Source organism: Paroedura picta, chromosome 2, assembly GCF_049243985.1.
Source record: "Paroedura picta isolate Pp20150507F chromosome 2, Ppicta_v3.0, whole genome shotgun sequence".
Lineage (NCBI taxonomy): Eukaryota > Metazoa > Chordata > Lepidosauria > Squamata > Gekkonidae > Paroedura > Paroedura picta.
In genome coordinates this window covers 97,718,942-97,736,683 of record NC_135370.1, presented here as the reverse complement: position 1 = coordinate 97,736,683, position 17,742 = coordinate 97,718,942, and the positions used below count along the sequence as shown (strand labels likewise).

At 42.2% G+C, this 17,742-nt stretch overlaps 1 protein-coding gene across 2 annotated transcripts in view; it reads left to right on the top strand.

The window, feature by feature from the left end:
• Positions 1-17,742, top strand: part of GALNT18 (polypeptide N-acetylgalactosaminyltransferase 18) — a 425,513-nt gene that overhangs the window by 365,466 nt on the left and 42,305 nt on the right. For both annotated transcript variants that reach the window (XM_077321810.1, XM_077321812.1), the window contains 2 exons: positions 536-673; positions 9,079-9,174. In XM_077321810.1, the coding sequence (XP_077177925.1) occupies positions 536-673; positions 9,079-9,174 (234 nt within the window). The remainder of the gene's footprint in view (positions 1-535; positions 674-9,078; positions 9,175-17,742) is intronic.

The window sequence follows — 17,742 nt, the reverse complement described above, 5'->3', positions numbered from 1 at the left end:
GCCAAACTTTATAATTTGCCAGCAAAATAGGCTATTTTTTTCCTCAACTACAGCAGTTTCCAGGGCAACTTGCTATTTGGTGCCAATTATTTGGGGATCTGGAAATTGCTTTAAAGAAATTTATTGTGAAAACAGTTAAGAGCCAGACTGAAAATCATCTGAAGTCAGTGGGAAGTTTTCCATTGACTACAAAAGGTTCTGGATCAGACCCCAAATAGGAATGAAATTTTTATTTTTATACACTCAGAAATACCTCAGAATTTTAATGTAATATTTATTGACCTCAGAAAAACATTAGGTTAAATATGTTAATTGTGCAGAGATCTTTGTGTTATGGTTTATTATTGAACTGCATAAAATGGTTGAAGCTTCAGTCCTGTGTGCCCTTTCCTGGGAGTAAGCTCCATTGAATAACATGGGACAAATATGGGTAGACTTGCATATACTTGCTCCTAAGTGTATTGTTAACTAACAAGTTGGAGCTAAAGGGAATGGGTGTTATATCTCTCAGATGTTTTCTAAACCATGTGTACAGGATTCTGGAATTGACATTGGTGACATTTCTGAGCGGAAGGCCTTGAGGAAGAAGCTTCAGTGCAAAACTTTTCGATGGTATCTTGTGAGCGTCTATCCAGAAATGAGAATGTACTCTGACACTGTTGCCTATGGTGTGGTAAGAGTCTTGCCTCTTTATCTTGAGCATTCATAAAGGAAATGTATTTTTACAGATGACTGAAGATAAAACTTTGGGACAAACTGGGGATCATCATTAATTCTTTTCTGATATAGAGTGAACGCGCTATAGCACCTTGCACTAGCAATACAGTCTCTTTTGTGCTTTGATTTAATTTTGAACATCTGATCACTGAATTTGCAGTGGTCAGGGTAAATGAATGTGGGCTTGGAAACTGTACTCTCCCATCAACAGTACACTTGTAGTAACTTACACCAGGCCTCAGCTACCTCATTAAAAAGGAGCTGTCTCAAGTAAAGAAATACGTTAACCAAGGGATGGAACACCTTTTTCCAAATGTGGCAACTAATTACCTGAAATAATGAGGTGTTTTCTGGGATGGCAGCCTGGGTCCAATTAACTAATGAGAACGAAGGTCATGGTAACAAAGAGGAAACTAGTTCCAGAAACTCTCTATTTGCAGTCCTATCCTATAAGGTAAAAAGGTGATGAACACTTTCTTCCAAATATGATTAGTAAATCACTGTGCTATCTAGGTGATATAAGCAAAACATTGATTCCTCCCCAGTCTGCAGCACTGGGGGTGGGATTTGCTTTTCTCTATTCTCTCTCTAGTACTTTTATTTCCTGTCCTGCAAGAACCTCAGAAAGACAAAAATTGCTGTCACTTCAGTCACCCTGACTGATTCTGCACGGCCGGAAAAGGCTGAGAAGGCAGAAGGCAAATCCCTGCTTATATATGACGTTGCTGCCAGGCCACTGCCTTCCTAAGCTTGGTGCAGATCAGGCCTAAGAAGCCCCAGGCTTAGGGAATATAGATTCGTCCAAGTTTTCTTAACCCACTGTAGGGGCCAGTAAGGCCTGTCCCTGTCCTACGGTGGCCCAGAGAGGGGGAAAAAATGTCCCAGTCGGCTTTACAGTGCTTTGCCATGCTGCAGGGCAGACTGGGGCATTTATTTTCATTTTGCAGCAAGGTGGGATTCTTGATAAATAACCCCCATGCCCCTCACTCCCCCCTCCCATGCACATTGGAACTAATCTGCTGCTGCTGTGTGTACCCCATGGGGAAACAGAAAGCTGTGGGGCTTTATGCTTTGCAGAACCACACTGCTGGTGGCCCAGCACAGCCGCCACCTTGTGGAATCAGCCCCTTTGAGGTAAGTGGGGCTAAGAGAGTGAGTGGCCCAGGGTCCCCTAGCAAGCTTAGAGGTTTGCACCCGGGTCTTCCATATTGCACCATGCTAGCACCCTTCTGTAGGGGTCTGTAGCACCTCTCTAGTCTGAGAGCAATGCATCAACACATTCTATGCCTAGTAAGCATAATCATAAAGCAGAGTAGCTTTATCAAAGTGAAAGTTACTTATAGAATCTGAGCCTTTAAGCCAGTGAGGCACCACTTTGTAAACCTTTAGAAAAACAAACTTATAAACAGAATACTCATTTGACACTGCTGATTAGAATACGCCCCGTCATGGCTGTTTTCCCTATGAGGAAAGGCTGAGGGACTTGGGAATGTTCAGCCTAGAAAAGAGGAGGTTGAGAAGGGACAAGATTTGAAAGGTTGTCACAGAGAGGAGGTCAGGGAGAGGTTTCTGATGGCAGCAGTGGACCAGACCTGCAGTAATGGATTAAACTTTGTGTAGAATAATAAGAGCCTCTTGTGGCGCAGAGTGGTAAGGCAGCCGTCTGAAAGCTTTGCCCATAAGGCTGGGAGTTCAATCCCAGCAGCTGGCTCAAGGTTGACTCAGCCTTCCATCCTTCCGAGGTCGGTAAAATGAGTACCCAGCTTGCTGCTGGGGGGTAAACGGTCTTGACTGGGGAAGGCACTGGCAAACCACCCCGTATTGAGTCTGCCATGAAAACGCTAGAGGGCGTCACCCCAAGGGTCAGACATGACTCGGTGCTTGCACAGGGGATACCTTTACCTTTTAGAATAATATCAGCTAGATATTGGGGGGCAGGAAAGGGCGGACTGGTGCCTGCATGACAGTCGGGCTAATCCGCTTATGCATTATGGCAACACCATCTGGGCCCCTTCCCAGCCCTGGCCTGCTTTAGGACCTCTGATGGGGTGTAGCAAGGGGAAGCTGATTTTTCTGGATTCCTTTTCTTGCCGCGGCGGTGGCCATCAGAAACCCAGCCAGGCCAGGTACATGCATACAGCACATGCTTCAACTAATGTGTTGTATAAATGTCTAATATGGAGCCCACACTCTGAAATATTATTCAAAATACCACCATTCTCAGTGTCTCCCAGCTCTCATTCAGAACTGCACTCTCATGTGTTAAGCAGGAAAAATCTCAACCTTTGGTTCCTAACTTGTCTAGTCAGGTTGGGTTTTTATTCCCTTTTTGGTTTTGTATCAAATTCTGTAATAATCAGAAGTAAGATGTGGGTACAGAAAGGGCCTTTGATTTTTGCAGGTATCCTTTATTTTTTTTTTGCCATGTCTACTCTGTAAACATGAAGGTTAAAGATATTTAGCACTTTGAATTTGTAAAAAGGAAAACAGAGATGAGAGCTTCCCTTAGAGTTGAGGAGATCAGGTTAAATCATTCTAGGAATGCTCAATTGCTCAGACTTGGTCTTGGACTCGAAAAGACACAGATGTCCTAACTTAGTATGCAAGGTAATACATAATAAATTTAAAGAATATACCCTGAGACTTCATCATGTATGTCCATACCATGGCTTTTAGTGGGCCAAGTATTCCAAGGTTCACAAACTAAGATGGCTAATGGCAATAATAGTGTTCGCTAAGAAGGCTTCCCCCCTTCAAGGATCGCTGCCTTGTTGTGGCAAGGGGGCTTGCGTAGTTCAGTGAAGCTATGAGCTATACCGTGCAGGGCCACCCAAGACGGACAGGTCATAGCTGAGAGCTCTGACAAAAGGTGATCCACTGGAGAAGGAAATGGCAAACCACTCCAGTATCTTTGCCATGAAAACTCTATGGACAGTTCCAATAGGCATAACGATATGACGCTGGAAGATGAGCCCCTCAGGTCGGAAGGTGTCCAATATGCTACTGGGGATAAGCAGACGGCTAGTACGAGTAGCGCCAGAATGAATGAAGCGACTGGGCCAAAGCCGAAAGGACGCTCAGTTGTGGAAGTAACTGGTGGGGAAAAGACAGTCCGATGCTGTAAAGATTTTTATTCCATAGGAACCTGGAACGTCAGATCCATGAATCAAGGTAAGCTGGACGTGGTCAAACAAGAAATGACAAGACTGAACATCGACATTTTAGGAATCAGTGAACTAAAATGGACAGGAATGGGTGAATTTAATTCAGATGACCATCAGGTATACTACTGTGGACAAGAATATCGCAGAAGAAATGGAGTAGCCTTCATAATCAATAAGAGAGTAGGAAAAGCAGTCTTGGGATACAATCCCCAAAATGACAGAATGATCTCAGTTCGAATCCAAGGCAAACCATTCAACATCACAGTGATCCAGGTCTATGCCCCAACCACTGCTGCTGAAGAGGATGAAGTTGATCAGTTCTATGAAGCCCTACAACACCTTCTAGAAGCAACGCCCAAAAATGATGTGCTTATCATCATGGGGGATTGGAATGCTAAAGTAGGAAGCCAAAAGATAACCGGGATAACAGGCAAGTTTGGCCTTGGAGTACAAAATGAAGCAGGGCACAGGCTGGTAGAATTTTGTCAAGAGAATACAGTGGTCATAGCAAACACTCTTTTCCAACAACCCAAGAGACGACTCTACACATGGACATCACCAGACGGTCAACACAGAAATCAGATTGACTATGTGCTCTGCAGCCAAAGATGGAAAAGTTCTATCCAGTCAATAAAAACAAGACCAGGAGCTGATTGTGGTTCAGATCATGAGCTTCTTGTTGCAAAATTTAGGCTTAAATTGAAGAAAGTAGGGAAAAGCACTAGGCCACTCAGGTATGAACTAAATCATATCCCCGACGAATACACAGTAGAGGTGACAAATAGATTTAAGGAATTAGATCTGATAGACAGAGTGCCTGAAGAACTATGGACTGAGGTTCGCAACATTGTACAAGAGGTAGCAACTAAAACCATCCCAAATAAAAAGAAATGCAAGAAATCAAAATGGCTATCTGAGGAAGCTTTACAAATAGCTAAGGAGAGAAGGGAAGTGAAAGGCAAGGGAGAAAGAGAAAGATACACCCAATTGAATGCAGAATTCCAGAGAAAAGCTAGAAGAGATAAGAATGCCTTCTTAAATGAACAGTGCAAACAAATAGAAGAAAACAATAGAATGGGGAGGACCAGAGATCTTTTCAAGAAAATTGGAGATATAAAGAGAACGTTTCATGCAAAGTTGGGTATGATAAGGGACCAAAATGGTAGGGACCTCACAGAAGCAGAAGAGATTAAACAAAGGTGGCAAAATTATACAGAACAACTATACAAGAGCGAGCTCTACATCCCTGATGACCACAGTGGGGTAGTTACTGACCTGGAGCCAGACATCCTGGAATGTGAAGTCAAATGGGCCTTAGGAAGTCTGAGCAACAATAAAGCTAGTGGTGGTGACAGCATTCCAGTTGAACTATTCAAAATCTTAAAAGACGATGCAGTAAAAGTGCTACACTCAATATGCCAGCAAATTTGGAAAACTCAACAATGGCCACAGGATTGGAAAAGGTCAGTTTACATTCCAATCCCAAAGAAGGGCAATGCCAAAGAATGTTCAAACTACCGCACCATTGCACTAATTTCTCATGCTAGCAAAGTTATGCTCAAAATCCTACAAACTAGGCTCCAGCAATATGTGGACCGAGAACTTCCAGAAGTACAGGCAGGATTTCGAAGAGGCAGAGGAACTAGAGATCAAATTGCCAACATACGCTGGATCATGGAGAAAGCTAGGGAGTACCAGAAGAACGTCTACTTCTGCTTCATTGACTATGCTAAAGCCTTTGATTGTGTGGAGCACAACAAATTGTGGCAAGTTCTTAAAGAGATGGGAATACCAGAGCATCTTACTTGTCTCTTGAGAAATTTATATGCAGGTCAAGAAGCAACAGTGAGAACTGAACATGGAATCACTGACTGGTTCAAAATTGAGAAAGGAGTTCGGCAAGGCTGTATACTGTCGCCTTGCCTATTTAACTTGTATGCAGAGCACATCATGAGAAATGCGGGATTAGAGGAGTCACAAATTGGGATCAAGATTGCAGGGAGAAATATCAACAACCTCAGATATGCAGATGATACCACTCTAATGGCAGAAAGTGAAGAGGAACTAAAGAGCCTGTTGATGCGGGTGAAGGAGGAGAGTGCAAAAGTTGGCTTGAAACTCAACATCAAGAAAACAAAGATCATGGCATCCGGCCCTCTCAATACATGGCAAATAGATGGGGAAGAAATGGAGATAGTGACAGATTTTATTTTCCTGGGCTCCAAGATCACTGCAGATGGGGACTGCAGCAAAGAAATTAAAAGACGCTTGCTCTTGGGGAGGAAAGCTACGGCAAATCTAGACAGCATCCTAAAAAGCAGAGACATCACCCTGCCAACAAAAGTGCGTTTAGTCAAGGCTATGGTATTCCCAGTTGCAATGTATGGCTGCGAAAGTTGGACCATAAGGAAGGCCGAGCGTCAAAGAATTGAGGCTTTTGAACTCTGGTGCTGGAGAAGACTCTTGCGAGTCCCTTGGACTGCAAGGCGAACAAACCGGTCAGTCCTAGAGGAGATCAACCCTGACTGCTCTTTAGAAGGCCAGATCCTGAAGATGAAACTCAAATACTTTGGCCACCTCATGAGAAGGAAGGACTCCCTGGAGAAGAGCCTAATGCTGGGAGCGATCGAGGGCAAAAGAAGAAGGGGACGACAGAGAATGAGGTGGCTGGATGGAGTCACTGAAACAGTCGGTGCAAACTTAAATGGACTCCGGGGAATGGTAGAGGACAGGAAGGCCTGGAGGATCATTGTCCATGGGTGGGACACGATGGGTCGGACACGACTTCGCACATAACAACAACAAAGAAGGCTTCTTGAAAAAAAAATAACCAACTCAGGGTTTCATTAAATGTGAAGAGGCTTCTGACATGTTGCTAGGAATGAAGTCAAAGCCACCTTTGATCATAGATATAAATAGAAACAGGGAGAAAATCCAAACACATAGCAGTGGGATAACTTAGTTTTATGCTGCGTACTTATTGGATTAATCCAACATTTATTTGACAAGCATAAATTAAAAGCTCAGATCAGCCTTGTAAAGGTAGCCAGATTTCCTACCATAGTTCTGAAGGAAAGCTGACGTACTAAAGAGTATTAGTGCTAAACACGAAATTGACTTGACACAGTAATGCCCAGTGGCATAGCTGGCTACTTTACTATACTTTTGCATGCTGCGAGGCTTGCTTTTCATGTTACCTGTTTTTTGTGTATTTATCACAAGTCATTTGAAAATAACTGGTTTTCATCAGCCCTGAGAAGCTATGAAGTTTCCTAAATCTATCATAGTAATCATAGTAAAGGCCTCTGCAAGAATATTTAAAAGAGTAGCATGTTGTAGCAAGATAAAAGGTTAGTGTCACCTTCAAAATAAACATTTCTTTCACTGTGATATTTTGTGTGTCTCTGCTCACTTCATCAGGCCCAAGCATTTGGGATACTGTATTCTACACAATTACTGATCATTCTCCTTCAGTGAGGTAAAGTCATCCAAACTGGTTACGCACAGCTATTTATATCTTCCCTCTCTTTGATCCAGTTTTCACTTTAATAACTCTCACATAAGTGGAGCTAAGCCCTAGTGACCTGCTGAAGTGGCAGGGCTATTCAAACTGGAAGGGCACCTTCATTATTTCTTGGAAGGGTATACAAAAATTTACATTGCCCTGCCTGGAACAATAGGAGACAGGACCTAACCAGTTTGGATGACTTCACCCCACTTAACAGAAGACACCTTCCAGTGAGTATAATGTTTTGTTATGCAATATTTTATTATATTTTAATATAAGCTGACCATTAATAATACTTTTCGCATGATCATCACGCCTTCTGCAAAAATGCCCTGCGTCCCGCATCCTTATCAAAAAGTCCTGGGAAGGGCAGGAAGACAGGTTGGGAAGAGACTGCCCCTGCGCCCAGCTCTGTTCGGCCTGGAGTGGTAGGCGTGCATGCCCAAAGGGATGGTAGTCTGTCCCCATCAGTTGCGCTGAACAATAAAAATAATGTAAAACGTGTTAATTATTTATTGTAGTGCACAATTAAAAACAGAATAAAAACTTCTTAAAAACTATACCGAACTAACAGTACATAGAACCAAGGACCAAACGCATTTCAACCCTTCCGGGTCTTCCTCAGTGGTCAAGATTATGATAATACACTCTATATAGAAATATACCTATATAGAACTCTCTATAATGTGTAGCAGAATGGTTGAGTGGAATCTGTAATGACGCACATGAGATTGTACGCTCTGAGTACAGAACGTAATGATAGCGAAGAGTGGTGACTTTAGGGACATAGCATAGGAATTGGTCTCCAAAAAGGATAAAATTTACACAACCAGTCTCTCTCCGAAATATGGTGTGTTGCTTTCAATTTCTTCCTGATTAGTTTCCATCAGGAAAATAGTCCCAAGGGGAAAAATGAATCCCTCTTTGCCCTGCACCACAGATCCCAACCAGTTTCCTCCTCCACAGCCATTTTGAGGCTAAAAACACAAAAATAAGCTGTGAAGTCTAATCTCGGATTTCCAGCATAATATATAGTTTAGCTCTAAGGGCAGGTATATCGTTTGCCACTGAAACAGGACTTCGAAACATACACTTGCATCTTCGCTTGTTATAATGCTAGGATTCATGCTTAAGAAAGTAGCTTATTTAAATGCAACCTAAGAATAGTACAATATATGTCAAAATTACACATTATACTTTCTCAATCCAATTAAATATCAGAGAACCGCCACCTGGCTGCCACCCAGGAGACCTCACCTGATGCGCCCGGGGCGAGAGGGGAACCCTGCCGCCCGCCCGCCCGCCTGACGCCCTGGTGAGAGGCTTGGCAGAGGCAGCAGGGCAGGGCAGGGCTGCAAGGGTCTGTTCCAGAAGGTACAAGAGGAGCACAGTTTGACCTCCAGGGCAGCCCTTGGTCTCCAAGCGGTGCAGGCTTGAGTGGTGTTTCCACAACTCCAGGCCTTGCCTGGAAGTTGGCAATCCCCCAGTCAATTTTGTCTCTCTTTACCAATCTTATAATCTGGTCACCTTATTTTAATACTATGTTTAAGCTTTGGGTTTTCCCCCTTTCCAATACTTAAAATATTGCAAAGATTTATAGCTGTGATAAAATGTAATACTATTCTAGGCCTACATTTACAAGTTATTTTCTGTTTCTCTGCCTTTTTGATTTTTTTTTGTATTTTATAGCTGCAGAATTCCCTAAAAAGTGATTTGTGCCTTGATCAGGGTCCAGACACAGAAAATATTCCAATCATGTATATCTGCCATGGAATGACGCCACAGGTTAGTGAGACTAATGATCTATTTTGCTGCTGTTTTTAGCTGGTTGCGTGGGACAAACCATATCTTAAATATCAGTTTTTTCATCTACTGCAACACCTCCTTAGGGATGTATACTAACTATTGAGGGGGTGGGGGGAGATTAGGCAACTGTGGTTGTGCCTTGATGTGAAAACTCCCTGGTGTATTAATTAGTCACAAAGCCTTATTTATTTATTCTGGAAGGATCGGAACAAAAGAAATTATATAGGGCTATGTTTACCAAGAACTGTTGCCACACTCTTTTATTATTGATCTTTTAAAATGTGAATGGGATGGTAAATATTCAAGGACATTTATTTCCTCTCTTGAATTGCATTCCAGCAATCCGGGCTTTTTAAGAAAGAAAATCAACATTTGTAAATTCCTTGAAGTAGGATTCTAGAATGCACATTGCTTCTTTGACTAATTATCTCCCAATGCACGATAAAGGAAATTGATATTGTAGCTCTTTCTGGGCTAAATACCAACCCCTTCACCTCCAACCAAGAAATATTTCAAAACTAAGCCTTGACAGACCAGGCGCTCAGTGCTCCCCTGCTGAGACTTGATACAGGTGAAGATGCAGGTGTTCTGTAACTTGATCCATCAGGTGTTTTGTGGGAATCACCTTAAATTTGAAAGACCATGTGAACATTTTTAGAAGTCTGTGTTTGTGTGTGTGTGTGTGTGTGTGTGTATTGTGGGACTACCTGGCCTCTCCAACAGATGTGACACTGCTGCAGCAGCTCAACATCCACACAGACACTTACAGAATCCCCCAAGGTGGTGAGTCCAGTGTGCAGACTGACCTGAAAAAGATCTGCCCCATGTCCAAAACCGCCAGCTATGATGAAGAATAATTACAAATAAAAACATTAAACAATAATCCACCATGCTAAATACCATAGGAACATTGTTCAGTCCTGAACAGTTTGACAAAAAGGAGTGGGTGAGTGGGAAGCTTCTGAAGCTGGTCCAGGAGGGGAAAGAGGCTGAGAGAGAGATCCCTAAAAGGACACGCAGGACATGGCCTCTTGGGGGCCCCCTCCAGGGCTCCCCCTCCAGAAGTCACACTGGCCATATTTGGCATGCAGTGCCCACAGCTGGCCCCAGCATGCCCCGTGTGCCTTCTCCCATTGGCCTTCCATCCTCTTCTGCAATCTCAGCTCCTCTGTTGTGGCAGTCTGGCAGCCTTCAGTTAGGCTACAGCCTTGTTTGTCCCCTAACTCTGATTTTTAAAAATTTGTCAAATTCATTTAAAAAATATTTCTATGATGCAATAATGTCTTTCTTTAAAATCATTTACCAAAATATTACAGTTCTAAGGTAGCACTGTATTATGGTCCATAGTAATATTAAGAAGAATTAATTGTTTCACATCAAAGTAATTTATCAAATCCCATTTTATTTGTGTGGGTTTTGATGTTGCCATGCATCTATCGATGATCAGATGAATATACTCCAAGGCAGAATAAATATTTAATAAATATCTGTAGCAAAATTAGCCTTGAGATATGCCAGAAATGTAATTCTATTGTTTCCCCCCAGACTTTATAATCCAAGAAAAGCTGTGTGCCTTGAATTAGTTTGGGTTATTTTACTTACTGCCTTCATTATTGATCACTGTAGTGTAAATTTGCTTGGGTAAATTATGAATGATGAAGAAAAAAATTGAGAGTCCCACTGATCACAATTACAAGCTGCACAAGCTATACTTTGCCTCCCTTTAATTATACTGATAACCAGCATTTGCCTGAGGACCTAGAGTGTCCCCCGAGTAATCAGCTGCCTCTTGCATAGTTCTTGTTACTGACAATCATTATTCTTACCTTCTGAGATTATTCCCTAACTCAGTTTTGATAAATTGTCCATCTGCAGTAACGATGCTGCTGAAAATACACCATTGCAAATTCAAACTGGAAAATTTTGATGATAGTTCAGACACATGCAGAAAGAAGTCTCCGTCATTTAGCATCATTTTGCACTGAACTGAATGATTTTGGGAGCAAATTAGAAAATTGCTGCCTGGCTCTGTATTTCTGCATGAAGAAACAAGCCCAGTTTTGAGGCTTGTCTCTGTATTCTCATTATCGCCATTCAGTATCTGTAGAACAATATTCCCTAAACAGTGAGGGGGGGGGGAGTTTTGCTGTAGAGTAGACTACAGCAGGGTAAGGGACAGCCACAGTCAAAACAAATCCCCCTTTTAAAAGGGTTCATGAAATTATAGGACGTGTTAACTTTACTATTTATTTCTGAGATGATGCATGATAAATATGCATTTGACATTCTGCAAATAAATGCTATTTTCAGAATTCAATAATGAGTTATCCCTTCCTTTAAAGGAGACTGTCTTTTGCCCCTCTTCGTGCATAGGAAAGTAAAGGATAAGAAATTCTTAAAGACCAAAAACTCACAATGGAATTTTTTTCTCAAACCAGCCATGTTTCAGTATTTATAAGATACATGTACTCATGATTCTTTGGCATCACACTGACCAGTTCATACCATGCTTGTGTCCCAGATAAGACTTTAGGGTGGCACCCTCAGGCACAAAACCAGGATGTGATGATTGTTGTCCCAGCAATTCATGTGGATTTAGCAGCACCATAAAGTGGTTTGATGAATACATGCATGGACTGTAATTTTGTGAATTCTGGTTCATCCTGATGCTTTGTCAGCCATTGTAGGCACGTGTGTGAAACAAACCTTACGTGAACCACTCCAGGAAATGTTGTTCCTGAGAATGAATCTCATACATCCTGTGCTGCATTGTTGCTTTTCAGCCATTTAACTCTATTTGAATACAACAGTTTGGCTTAGCTGCATGATACGTATTGATTTTCCAAGAGTTTTGTAGAAATAATCCTCATTGATTGCAGGGGGATTGACTTCTAAGATCTGTACTCTGTATTGCACCCATATTTGGCTAAGATCTGCTGTGGGCCCTAAATTTCATCAAGTGCAGAAGAAGCAGCTTGTAGCAATAACTTAAGCATGACTTCTTGCTTCCCATGTCTGTAAATCCCAGTCAAGGCTTCCCTCATTCACTGGAACAAAGGGAAGACTCAGTGGGCATGTTTCCATTGCAACCTGCCCCAGCTCAAACTCCAGCTTGCAGCCTGCTGCAAAGCCTCTAGTGCGGAAATGGTCTTGGCTTGCAATTTCACACAATTCATTCCACAAAAGCTCCTAAAAATAGACATTCAGCAAAACACCTGCATTTTTGCTGATTTTCAACAGATCGAGAAGAAGCATAGTGGCTGATCATGATGGGTGACTACTTAAATGGCAGCAAGTGCCCTTCATTATCTTTAGTAGTTCTTTGTCTTCTATTTACCTGATGGCAGTAGTAGAAATAAGGTCCAGTGGAATGTGACCAGAACCAGGGCTCTCAATATAGGCAGAAGCATTCTTGAATATACCCAGGACCTGCTATTTGCTGGCATGTTCTAGTCCTGCTTCTAGTCCTGCAGGCCTACCCTCATCCTTGATCTGGAAACTACAACTGGTACAGAATGCTTCAGCCAGGATTCTCACTAAAACATCATGGAGATCCCACATCTGGCCGGCACTCCAACAACTTGGCTGGCTCCCAGTTGAATTCCAGATTATGCTTAAGGTTCTGGTAATCACCTTTAAGGCCATACGCGGTTTGGGCCCAGTGTATCTGAGAGTCCGCCTTCCTGCCTATACCCCCAAAAGAGTCTTACGCTCCGCCACCTCCAACTGGCTGCAGATCCCTGGCCCCAGAGAAGCGCATCAGACCTCAACAAGGGCCAGAGCCTTCTCGGTCCTGGCCCCCACCTGGTGGAACGAGCTCCCTGAGGAGATCAGAGCCCTGCCCAAACGTGCACTGTTCCACAGGGCCTACAAGAGGGAGCTCTTCCACCAGGCATTTGCTTGAGGCCGACCGACTCAGAACACCTGCTGGTCCCCCCAGACACCTGCCCATGACTCTCCCAAAATTACTATTAATTGTTATTATATTAAAATTGTGGTTTTGTAATCTTTTGATGTTTTATTGAAAGTTGTTTTGATGTTATAGTCTGCATAATGTTTCATGTAAGTTATAATGTTCTGTGTAAACCATCCAAAGCTGAAAAGAAATGGGTGGTATAGAAATATAAATAAATAAATAAATAAGGCCTCTGATTCATGGAGGCTTGCAGGTGTTTCAGGTCTATCCAGTGTGTCCGGGTAACAGCTCTCTAGAGCTGTCCTTCCCCATGACCCAATGTATACTTCAGCCCTGTGCTGCCAATAATTTGCATACTTAAAACGCAGTACATATTTCTTTCTCTGTTATAAATATTTCTATCCCATACACTAAGAGCCTCTTGTGGCGCAGAGTGGTAAGGCAGCCGTCTGAAAGCTTTGCCCATAAGGCTGGGAGTTCAATCCCAGCAGCCGGCTCAAGGTTGACTCAGCCTTCCATCCTTCCGAGGTCGGTAAAATGAGTACCCAGCTTGCTGGGGGGTAAACGGTAATGATTGGGGAAGGCACTGGCAAACCACCCCGTATTGAGTCTGCCAAGAAAACGCTAGAAGGCGTCACCCCAAGGGTCAGACATGACTCGGTGCTTGCACAGGGGATACCTTTACCTTTACCTTTACCTTTATCCCATACACTCTGCTTAAAGAGTATGTGAAATGGAGCATAGTGACAAGAACAAATATTCTGCTTCCCTTTAATGTCACTCATATATGGTTAAGACCAAAGGTCATTAATTTAACAACTCAATAGAAAAAAACCTTCTAAATGCTTTTTATTTTCAACCCTATTGTTAAAAATGTTCAGTAACTACAGATTATTATACAAATCTACAATAAGATTGCAGATGCTGGCAGCATTCAACATATTACAAGGAATTAAAATAGCTACTTGATATTTTATGGGTCACATTCACTAACACATGAGTTAACATTTGGGTCAAACAGATTGACACACTATACCGACACCACAATTAGATAAAACACTTGTCTGCTTCCTGTATATTTTCTCAAATTCATGCATCTACACCAGCTTGGTGTAGTGATTAGGAGTGTGGACTTCTAATCTGGCGAGCTGGGTTTGATTCCCCGCTCCCCCACATGCAACTAGCTGGGTGACCTTGGGCTCGTTAAAGCTGTTCTGACCCAGCAGGAATATCAGGGCTCTCTCAGCCTCACCCACCTCACAGGGTGTCTGCTGTGGGGAGAGGAAAGGGAAGGTGACTGTAAGCTGCTTTGAGCCTCCTTCAGGTAGAGAAAAGTGTCATATAAGAACCAACTCTTCTTCTGAAAAAAGTTCTTTCTGTCAGCTCCATAATTTCTGCTAGGTGTTTCATTCTCAGTTATTTAACATGGTTTATAATAGTTTTTACAAGGCATTGCATGTTAATAAAAATTAAATTCCTAAAGAATTTGACATGATTGAAACAATCTTTGAGTACGGTTGCGATCCTCCAAGTGGTGGCTGGATATTTCCTGGGATTACAACTGATCTCCAAGCAACAGAGATCAGTTTGTTTGGGGGAAATGGATGATTTGGGACTATGGCATTATCCCCCATTGAAGTTTCTCACCTCCCCAAATCCTTCCCTCCTCAGGGTCTACCCCACAAAAAAGTATCCAAATATTTCCCAACATGGAGCTGGCAGCCTTACCTTTGATCAGACCAGCAGCCAAGACTGTTCATCTTACCATCACAGAATCTATGTGAATGTTGATTTCAGCTTCACCTGAAGTCTGATCTTCCCTTTGTTCAATGCTAGTAGGAGCTTATCATTTCATTTCAGTATATATAAGGAAATTTCAAGCTAAAGAGTTTCACAAGTCATTTTTCCCAGAGAAAAACTTCAAATGACTTGTGCCACTGCAGTGGTGCTACCAAAGGAAATGGATTCTGCTTCAGTATACACAGCACATATACACAGTATATACAGCCCCAGGTTCAATCTCTGGTATTTCTGTGAAAGGGTCTAAAGCAGGGGTGTCCAAACAGTGGCTCTCCAGATGCCTATGGACTACAGTTACCATGGACACCTGGAGAGCCACTGTTTGGTCACCTCTGGTCTAAAGTCACAGGTATAGAAAGATCTGGAATCCTGGAGAACTGCTGCTACTTAGAGTAGTAAATTCTGGGTTTCATGAGGCAGGGTCAAGCTCAAGGTAATGTAGTTCAAGATATTCTACTCTGCTTTGAATGGAGAAATGTGGAAGTACCAGGTTTCTTACAAGCCTGAAATGTCAGTAGTAGAAATAATTGGAGAAGCTGAATAAAGAAATAACATTTGGCCATGATAACAATGTCAGTGCTCTGACTAATAATACTTGGTTATTTTAAAAATGGGAATAAGTTCCTTTTCAATCTTTCAGATGTATAATAATGCCTTGGTGGAGTGAGGTTGTGTATGGGTTTAATAGAGGGTTTTAGTAGGAGAAAATCTTGTGGACAGAAAATAGGACACTTTAATCTCTGTGTATCACTTATGATTGGATTGGGAAATATTAAGTATGTATTTTCTCTTTCTAGTCTCTATATCTCTCTGAGATCATTCTAAATTTGCCACCTGAAATGCCAAATTTAACCTAGGGTGTGTGTTTTTTTTTCCACTTAAAAATTGAGTTGGCTACCCTTAAGGACATTTAGAAAAACACAAGTGAAGCAATGATACAATGAACAATCACTGATTAAATGTCAACTCTGACCTTCAGCGCTATCTGATACTGATATGACAGTGACATTTATGATAACAGTAAATAAATTCTGCTTAGCAAAACACCAGCACTGAGAACTGGCTGAAGCTTTTTTAAAAAGGCTCTTCTATGCGAGTAAATTTTTATTTCCTGAAGTCACAAATGTTTCAGTGCATGAATGCCTAATCAAATCAACCAAGTTATTGCAGTTGGCCATTCAGGCATATAGTTCAACAAGACTCTAGAGATGAAAATATCCTCCATGGATGTAAATTGCTGTGTGTTTTAGTTTGAATGGGAAATAAAACCCCAAATTAAAAAAAAGCAGAGTTAAAGAAGTTGACTTAGAATGGTAGGATTCTACTTATGGTTACATTGTGAAGATGTCCTAGTTCAAGGGAACATTCTGAGTTGCATTTGTGCTAGATGCTGCCGCTACCCCAAAGCATGTGGCAGACATTGCTGGGCAGAGGGCGAGGCAGCAAAAGAACTCAGCAGCACCTGAAATGCGAGTGCTTATGTGAGCCGGGTGTTGCGGAGGGGGCAGGGCAGCACGGGGCAGCGGATTTAAAGGCAGGCTAGGTCTCTTTGCTGCCCACCGCCTTGCCACCTGCTGCTTCCCACCCTGTTAGTAGGCTTTGTTATAGTGTCCTAGTTCTGTTCCATGTTATATTGTCACAGCCCGGCAGTTGGGTAATTGGAAGGGGGCGGCTCCTATGGGGGCACAACCTCTGCCTGCGAGCCAGGTTTTGCCAGATTTGGGAGCTTTCTTAAGAAGTGGCTCATGTGATAAGCATCACATGACAGGGTAGCCAGAAGAGTTTCAGTAGAGGGGCTTTTCGGCTTACCTTTCTGTGGTCCAGCAGGGGAGCTTAATCAGATGGTTGTTCATCTCCACGGGTGGCCCTGCTGATGGGTTACTTTCCCATAAGGCTGTGGTCTGCTGGCTACAGCAGGAGAAGAGTGGTTGGTGGGATCTACCCCCATTGCTGAGAATTGTGCTTGCCTACACTCATCAAAGAAAATTGCCAATAAAGCTGTGGCCATTATAATGCCAAAATACGGTATGGTTGTTTAGTGTTCTTCAAGCGCCGGAACTGCCCTCCTACCTAACAATTACAATCTCATCTAGGATGTTTTTTCTGACTGAATAATTTTCAGTGCTATAAGGGGTGCTGAGAGCCACCACAGGTCCTAAACGTTTCTTAAACAGGTTTCTTAAACGTATTTTTTACATACATGTAAGACTGTGCTTTTATATATTTAAGATATATTAACATCAAAAAATGTAGTTTGGGCTTCTAATTCACAATATGCTTTCTATGCTTACTGTGGTGCAGGGCCAGTTCTGTCCAGATATTTTAGTAACACCGTAAGTTGCATTAGGCTTGTCCATTGACAGCATTCCCTGCTTAGCCATAGGCACAGCGGTAGAATTGCATGAAACTGTGGGTCCTAGTAACACTTAAAATTCATAAAAGTAATAGAAAAGAGCATTAAGGTAAAATTGAGGCAGTAATATATTTTGCCATCTGAAATTCCTCAGCCGTGCATTGCACAAATGATAAATGAACGACCACATCAGCAAATATGTTATCAGAAGAGAACCACTGGAATGACAAAGTAGTACCCTGGAGATTAAAACTGAGGAATGGGGAACAGTCAGAAAAAACAGGGCATATGAAAGAAGACTTTTTCAAAGTAATAAACAATAAAATCATACCTCAGGAGCATATATAATTAATCTAAGATGACCAGATTGTCCCACTTTTGGAGGGACATCTGAGGGTACCTGGCAAATTGTACTTATGTTGAAATTTAAAAATTATATATTATAATACTATTTTTGCATTCTATGCATTCTATGAAA